At 39.4% G+C, this 9,215-nt stretch overlaps 1 protein-coding gene across 1 annotated transcript in view; it reads left to right on the plus strand.

Annotated features, from left to right (window-relative positions):
- The window catches only part of cldn15b (claudin 15b), a 121,568-nt gene extending 119,890 nt beyond the window's left edge, over positions 1-1,678 (plus strand). The window contains exon 5 of the mRNA XM_089129970.1: positions 1,437-1,678. Coding sequence (XP_088986096.1) covers positions 1,437-1,557 — 121 coding nt within the window. The 3' untranslated portion in view covers positions 1,558-1,678. The remainder of the gene's footprint in view (positions 1-1,436) is intronic.
- Positions 1,679-9,215: the final 7,537 nt, after the last annotated feature.

Genomic DNA, 9,215 nt, shown 5'->3' on the forward strand with positions numbered 1-9,215 from the left:
TCTCTCAAAACTGGAAGCCTCTTGAGCCACCTGAGTCTGTTCAGCTCTATGCAATTCATTTAGCATTATTCTGTTGTCCATCATATATGCCTGGATTCCATCATCAGCTTGGCAAGGCTTTCTTTTCCTTTTTCAAGCCTTGGCTCCAGGAATGGGCAGTCTCCCTCCTCTGATGCCTTCTTCATTGACACTGCTCTCTGTGCTTGATTTAAAAGACAGTCCAGCATCAGCAACGGTGTTTGTGTCATCTGCATCACAGGATATGCTTCTTGAATCTCCCACTGTTTATTGAATTACACAATTTTGATTAATACAGATAAAAAATATATTTCAGTACATGTTGCAATATACAAAATGCTGTGTGTGTGTGTGTGTGTGTGTGTGTGTGTATAACAAAGAGAATATAGCATGCAAACAAGCAACAGGTTTATATAGCTGCTTTTGGTTAATGATAAGTTTCCTGACTGGCTGTCATATTGGCAAGACAAAGTATACCACTATCTATGCCTAAAGTTACACAATAACTTCTGAAAAAGTGGTTGGTATTGGCAAGTGAAAAAAGTAAATAAACTCACCGTCAATCTCTGTATCAGATGCAGTAGCCTGGTCAATTGTGTTAGCATCAGTAGCATTGGAATCTGACGATGACAATGTTGGACTATCATGGGACTCAACAACATCCACCGGATCAACGTCGAGTTTTGTCCCAAGAATTTTGTCGAGGTCATCGTACCAAGGGAACTTGTCTTTCTCCTTACCAGAGCTGCCTGTTTTATTAAGTGCATCCCTCACTTTTATGTATTGCTGGCGAAGTTTCTTTGCCTTTACCCTGCACTGTTCCACAGATCTCTGAAACCCCCTTTCCCTGAGCTGTTTACTAAACAAAGCAAATATTTCACTGTTTTTATGAGTTTTGGAGAGTTGGGAGCTAATATGGTCATCAGACCATATCTCTATGAGGCTCCGCACCTCCTCAGAACTCCACGTTTGTCCGCGAGCTGCCATGCTAGTGCAAAATGTCAACAAACATTAGTCCTCATCCCATAACGCACAGCGCGGCTGACTACGGCAGCTGGTTTAGTCCAAAAATGCACAGTTATTTGGCAGTTGGGTCTGTTCGAGTTCGGATCACGTTCTCACCACAAACGAACCGCTCCAGAGTTCGTTTGAAAGCATACATGCGGCAGCTTTTGATGCGCACCCGAGTGTGATTGCTGCATTCACACCTGCCCAAACGAACGACACCAATTCGGAAAACGAACTCTAGTGCGATTCAACCGAACTAAACAAGGCAGGTGTGAAAGCACCCTTAGAGGAAGCGGGCCCCCTTGGTTGGTCTGTTTGCATCCGCCGCTGGGCCCCTAAAGGACGGCCCTGCATCAGTTGTTTTTAAAAAATGTCTGTACTAAATTTCTATTTCTATTTTGTTTGCTCAGATCACATCTTCAGAACTTCAGATCATGCTCCTACCAGGCTCAATCCAGACATATGGTTCAAACCGCCTCTACAATATCCCGTGTCCCTTCCAGCCAATATAGACTGAATGCATATGTTTAATGCTGGGAACACATTACACCATTTTTAAATTCATTGGAACGCTGCTTTTCTCAGACTACATGACTATCTGGGGTACAATTTAGGTGCTATACTTTTTGAAACAAAGAATCGCCGACATCACTGTCTGAACTACCAAACATACTGGAGAAGTGATACAGAAAAAAAAAAGAATATAAAGGTTAGAACTGTTGCTTGCTGAAGCCATGGCTCTCCCACCCTTGCCCTTTCCCTTATCTTGGCTGTAGGTTGTTGCCAAAATTGTGCAGTATTTAGCTGGCATAAGGAAGGTAATAAATACATGGGATCAACAAAGTCAAGTTACAGACATCACAAAACAGAACACAATGCAATACCTTTTCTATGCAGTATGGTCAGAATCTGTTGTAAAGCAGATGTCACATTTCTTTTGTAAACAGTCTTAAGTTTACTGGAGAATGGAACCATGCACAGTGGGTAAGTCTACACCCCTGTTAATAAGAGAGAAAAAAACTTGGAATAACTAACTGCATAAGTGGGCACACCAATAAACTAATACTGAAGCCCCCTCTGATGTTATCACATCACTATCTGTTTGGATAAGAGTTTATCAGCTTGGCACATCTTGATGGGAATATTTTACCACTCTTTTTTGCAAAAATGTTTCAGATGCGAGGACATCACCTGCACACAGCCCTCTTCAGGTCCCACCAAAGCTTTTCTATAGAATTCAGGTCTGGATCCTGATTGGGCAATTCCACATTAATCTTTCTTTGGTGAAGCCATTCTATTGTTGATTTAAATGTGTTTGGGATCATTGTTATGCTGAAAAGTGAAAGTTCTCTTAATTTTCAGCTTTCTAGCAAACCCCAGAAGGTTCCTTGCCAAAATCATCCAGAACTTGGAGCTATTCAAGATTCCCTCCATCTTCACTAAAACCTGTGGGTGCTTCTAATTTCTTATGTGTGCATCTTCATTTGTTTTCCTCACATATCCACCCCCTGTAGAATGCAAGGGAAGGCTGCACGGAAAGAAAATGAGGAAGGATGAATTGAAGGAAATATTTTTTTTAAATATTGGAATATTCTTGATCACTCAAGTGTCACTTCAAAGCGTCATCAGCTGTGCTCAAAAGATCTGTCCTTATGTTATAATAATAAGCATAATATGTTTATTTTATATTGTGCCTTTCCCGAGCTCAATGATGCTTCACAATAACAGAGAAGAACAGTCAGATTATACATAATAAATGGACAGTAGACATTTGCCCAGTCCAAAATGTTGAGAGATTGCAGTTGCATATTGCATTACAATCGAAATCAAACAGACACTATGACAGAAACAAACACTATTTACAGACACCATAGAAGGTGGGCAAAATAATAATGGTACGTAAGGATACATTATGACTGTAAGTTATGTAAAATGTTTAAGAAAAAGTGTGGTTGTTGTCCTAAGAGCCAGGGGAAGAGAGTTCCATAGCTTAGGGGATATAATGGAGAAAGACCTACTGCCCTACAAAAAGGCAAAGCGCAGTAACTACACATTTGGTCAAAAATGAGTTAAGACTTGTAATGGGCTTTATGACATGTGTTCTGTCTTGTGAAAAAAATATCTGGGTTAAATTATGTCCCATTTTGGAGATGCATTACCACATAATCTACCCAGGGGCGCAACTACCCAGTTTCAGAGGGGTATGCAGCAACAATTTTAGCGCCCCCCCAAAAAAAATAAAAATAAATAAATAAATGTAATGTAAGTGTGCTGTGTAATAAGTGAGTAGGAAGAAATGAGAGCTAACAGAAAAAAATAAGTGCAAAATTGTCGTTTATTAACACAATTAAACTATAGCTACTCCACCTTGATGAACCCCCCTTAAGAAAACTATAAGCTCCATTGGAACAGCAATACCAGTATTCCTCACAGGATTTTAGGTAAAACTGTGGTAGGTGGACCTCTGTTTCTCTAGGGGGGTTCGGGGGCATGCGTAATAAAATTTTTTGTTCTGTAATGTTAAATTCAGCAGTCTGGTGCACTTTGAGAGTTCAAAATTAAAAGCTCCAACCCATATTCAGGGTGCAAATTAAACAGAGAAAAATTTGAACCTCTTTTAGTTAGTGTTTGTCTACATTACACTACTACAAATAATAGTTATAATATTAATCCCATGATAGTAATTGCCATAAAGGCTATTGTAAAACAAATGCACAGAAAAATAAAGGAAACTTTCATAATTACAGTAGTTTTGCACTATTTTCTATACTTGAAAGATACTTGCGCATAATGACATATATTTCATGGGCCAGTGTGTCAGAAAAAAAAAAAACTAAAGCTGACTTTTTTTGACCAATGCATTACACCAGCACAGCGCCACCAATTAAGCAAAAAACAAAACAAAAACAAACAACAAACACACAAATGGGCCGCCGATGTATGAGTTTTGTGGGCCGTTAAGACAAATAAATTAAAAAGGATGAAATGTATTGTTGGAAACCTGTTGGATTTCAGCAATGCATGCAGTTATTTAGCTGCTGTCGCATCAATTGACATGCCATCTCCCTTTTTCTCTTTCTTTTTCTATTTTTAGCACCACAGCATTTTGTTTTATCCATCTTTTTCGACGACAACTAACTACTCGTACCTGCTCGCTCAGCGCTCACGGCGCCCTCGCCCGCTCGCGATATTACCCGCCCCCCTTCTCCATGAGGGCGCCTACTCTAGCCTGGCTGTTAGTCCTCTAAAATTTTATATAACATTGAAGGAATGCAGAAATGATTTAGAAACGCACAACGGCAGCTACATAGAAATACAATAGCCTATATATAATTTTTTTTTTTTTTACCATCTCTTTGGCGCCCCCCATTGTGCTGCGCCCCTATCAGGCATGTGATTGGCTAAGGACAAAAAAGCAGGAAAATATACCGAGCCCCCCCCCCCCCCCGATCGATATATATCCCAATATCTTTTCCGCAAAGTGAGAGCAATTGTTCAATCAAAGTCAAATATAGTCTTCAATGTATAAATGACACATTGATTATTATTAAAGCTACTATTAAAGTTCTCAAGAGCAGTGAGTGATTGCCTCTGTGTTTTGTTGTTTAATTAACATTAATAGTTCTCCCAAAAATTGTAATTGTCATCATTTACTCTCAAGTTGTTTTAAACCTGAATAAGTTTCTTTCTTCTGTTTAAGTTATTTGGAAGAATGTGGGTAACAAAACATTTGATGTACCCCAGTGATTTCCATACTAAATTTTTCCCTATGGAAGTCAATGGGGACCAGCAACTGTCTGGTTACCCACATCTTCTTTTTTGTTCAGCACAATAAATAAATTAATACAGGTTTGGAACAACATTAGAGTGAATAAATAATGACAGAATTTTTATTTTGGGGTCAACTATCCCTTTAAGAACAAGCGGCTGCATTTTTATTATTAGGGCTACTGTCACTTTAAGACCTGTACGCGACACGTCTAATATACACGGAGCATTTGACAAGCAGATTTCTCTCAATTTTCTCGGTTTGCTTTCAGTTGGCCTCCCCCGAGAAAATTTTGATTTCTCTGACCAAATTATGTGCCATTTAAGACTTTTTAAGGCCAAAAAAGGATAATAAATAGCTTTAAAACCATGTCAGTGGGCATTCAATTATTTTGTCAATAGCCTACCTGCTCTCTTCTCATCTACATCTTTATTTTTCTCAGTCTCCTTATCCTGCCCTATTTCTTCCCCTCCTAAACTCCTAAACTCCCTGAACTTTGACTGATAGTCTTTCATTTTCATCTGTCAGTGAAGTAAATAATTGATAATTATGTTTCATGAATCATTATCTTAAACAAGTTAATTTACTCAAGGCTACCAGGTCTGTATTGCCACCTAATACAAGCTTTGGAATTTAAAAAAGTAATTTTAAATAATACAAATTATTTGGTGGAATTTGGCAGACGTTCCCTCATGCGCTGTGCAAACCCGTGAAAGCATTCTCAGGATTCTATGCAGCATTAAATGCACGCAGGTGATTTTTGAATATTAATGAACGAGTATTAATGTCGATATACAATGGTTTGTTAAAACTAGGCCTAATCCTGCTATTGATATCTTTGTAAGACCCTAGAACAGCGGCTATAGGGAAAACAAATGTCAGGCGAAATATTTCGGACCTAAAACTAACTTTACCGCGCTCAACCACCGCAAGTGCATTTCAAGCATTTGTAAACCCTTGTGTATAACTAGACGCGTCCGCACGAGCGCGGGGCTCCGCGCGCACCTCTCCAAACGGACGAGGCGTTTATAGCTACTTTATATAGTTTATACTTCATGCTGTTATACTTTATACAGTTTATACTTTATATAGTTTATACTTTGTGTTTATCGCTCGCGTTCAGCGGGGAGGAAGGGAAGTTGGTCCATATCGGGAGAACTGCAATATTCGTTGAGATTAATTAATCTATTTATTTATTAATTTATCTGAGGTGCCGGAACGCAGTTCCGGACCACTTTAACCCCTGGACATAACCAAATGTTCTTATGTAAACCTTGTGTAGCCTATATTTGAGAGTATTAGCGAAATAATACTACTCGAAAGATAACTTAGTCCAGCAACCAGGCGCTGTTACAAGCTTTTAACGCATGTGCACGTCGGGTGTTCGCGCTCAGAACAGCGCATTAGCAGTGAATGACATGTTTAACCGGCAACGGCAAGGCTTTAAAGCAGATGCAAATTAACTTTTGTGAACTCGCTGAACTGATGTAGCCGTTCCTCTGCGAGTATTTGTCGCGTTGTACACTTACACTAATGCTGTTGAGACGGAGGTGTCAGGAGGACTGCAACTGACAGAATACACCTTATTCAGAGCAGCGCCATGACAGGTATGAAAGTGAGGCTGTGAGGGATAGACTACCGTGTTTCCAATGGCATCCGCTGTAAAAAGCTGAATAAAACTGCTAGATACTTACAATTTTCCACAGCTTATTGTCGGGAGTTTTTTGTCAACTGAAATTTCTTGGAAAGATATTTTTTCAGTGTTTCATGAGCAGAACAATCCGAAAACACATTAAATAACAGTACAGCCCATTGAAGAGATGCATCACAGCCTCGCTTTCATTCTCATTAAAAATCAAAGATGGCGCTGCCGTGAATAAGGCGTATGCACGATAGCTGCAGTCAGCAGCTTGCTTGGAGCAAGGATCATAGCGCAAATTTGAAATATATCGATATATCGCCCAGCCCTGGTGACCTAAATGTGATGTTCTTGTCAACTGACAACGACACCAGCGCGAGAACGACTGAGATACGAAATTGAGCAGGTGAACAAGCTGAACCAATTAGACATTCACTGGCTGAACGCAAATACGTCCTTGTTGATACTTTGAAAGGAACTTTCTGTACGCACGTCAGACAGTTATGGGTTATGGCCTCATATTCTCTCCTTTCACCCGACACCCCCCCCCCCCCCTTTTTTTTTTTTTTTTACAGATCTGCATGATTCACGTAGGTCACATTTTCAGGTCGGAAAATCCGGAATTCCGGATTAATCTGGAAAAATCACATCCCTGCCCTATGCGCCGCATATAGCGCATACCACTTTTTGCGCCACTGAATAACATGTTTGCCTGGCTGGTATAAAAACTTTAAAGGCCTTTTTCTCTGTTTCTTTGTTTGCGTAGTTACTGCACTTTGCCTTTGTAGGGCAGCGTAGATGATAGACGAAATCTCGGCTCACAGATGTTCACAGCCAGAAGTACGGAGAAGTTGAAAAGGAATATGAGAAAGTAAGTCAGAGAGCTAGGAAGGAGCAAGACCATTGAGTGACTTAAAGGTAAGCAGAAGAATTTTGTAAGTAACACGAGAAGACAGGTAGCCAATGGAGGTTAAACAGAATAGGAGTGATATGAGCAGATCGTTTAGTGCATGTTAGCAATCTTGCGGCAGAGTTTTGAATATATTAGCTACAAATGCGAGATAGATTGTGCTAGTAGTCCAGAAAAAGAACATTACAATAATCGGGTAGAGATGTGATTAACGCGTGTACAAGTGATAAGGATGGAGTTTGGCAATATGGCAAAGTTGAAAAAAAATGCAGCTTTACAGAGTTGACTAATATAAGCGTGGAAGGTCAGTGAAGGGTTAAGAATGATAGATGTAGAAGAATTAAGTTTTTGACAGTGGCAGATGGAATAATTGATGTAGCTTCAAGGTCATATGTGGGAAAGTCATTTTGTTAAAGTTTGGTTATTTAAAGGTCCCTTGACATGAAATTTTCACTTTCTGAGGTTTTTTAACATTAGTTCCCTAGCCTGTATTTGGTCCCCTCGTGTCTAGAATTTTCAATTGGTGTAAACCGAGCTTTGGCTATTTTTCTCTTCTCTGCAGCTCAGACACGCTGATCTTGAATCTCCTTGTTATTACTTCATAACGAGAAAGGTTACCTCCCCTTTCTCTGCTTTGCCCGCCCGGAGAATGGGCTTTATGCACAGCTGCACTACTTCCTGAACTTCAGCCAACTCCTTGTTTCCTGTCTGCCATTATTGGGCAAAATTGATTAATACAGGTGTGGCTGATTATTGTTGCCATGACTACTGAGGTCAAGCACACCTGAATTAATCAATGTATCCAATAATGGCAGACAGGAAACAAGGAGCTGGCTGAAATTCAGGAAGTAGTGCAGCTGTGCATAAAGCCAATTTGGCTCACCCATGAGAAAGTGAACTAAGGAGTACGAACGCGCGAGCACGATTTGATTAGTTCCGTCATCCAAGCCTCTGAAGAAACAATGGGTTTTTTTTTTCTCTGGAAATGCGCAGACACAACTTCCCAAAGTTTTGTATAGTCCAAATATTTCACCGACAACTGTTTCCTCAACTCGATGAACGTCTGAAAATAAATCGATCGAGCTACCAAGCAACAATTTCTCATGTGTAGCCCAATTGTTCAAGTTCAGACAGGTAAGTTTATCTTTCTCTCAAAATGGTTTAATACTGTTTATGCATTAGTAAGTCAAGCCATTGACTAAAATATCAACTTCACATCGTTTCTTTTAATAGGATGAAAATAATCTTATTTAAATTCTGAACAAATTATACAGAAAGCGATCAAAGAACAATCTTTCCACACAGCTCAAGTTTATCTGGACAATTCGTTATGGAATCAACACTGCACAACGAAGCTCTTGTATGTACATCATCGTGTTTGCATTGGTGAAAGCATTACAGAGAGTTCAGAAACTGCGTTGCAATAAAGATAAGATCCTTATTTCTCGTGATCAACACACTGTCATCTGCTTGCTCAATGCTTATCATGGCAACATTTTATGTGATGGGAATAGATCTAAATACTTAAAAACTTCACAATTCGTTAATCTCGATAGCTGTAAAGTAAAAACCTATAATAGCTGTAGTAAAAGTGTTCGAGAAAGTTTTGCATGTAATACATAGCTATTGCATATGCAAGCATGTCAGCCAATCACAGCAGTGGCTGGCTACACTGAATCCCACAGCAGACACGCCCCTTCAAACAGAGCGTTCAAATCAGAGGCTAAAATCAGGCTAGGAAAATTGCCTTTTATTTCTAAATTATGACTATGTTTGATCTAAAAAAAAAGGCAACCCAGGAAACATTATAAAAAAATAAAATAACCCCATGTCATGGGACCTTTAAAAAAATAATAAATAATAAAAATAAA

The sequence above is a fragment of the Pimephales promelas genome, chromosome 4, assembly GCF_988280905.1.
Source record: "Pimephales promelas chromosome 4, fPimPro1.hap1.1, whole genome shotgun sequence".
NCBI lineage: Eukaryota > Metazoa > Chordata > Actinopteri > Cypriniformes > Leuciscidae > Pimephales > Pimephales promelas.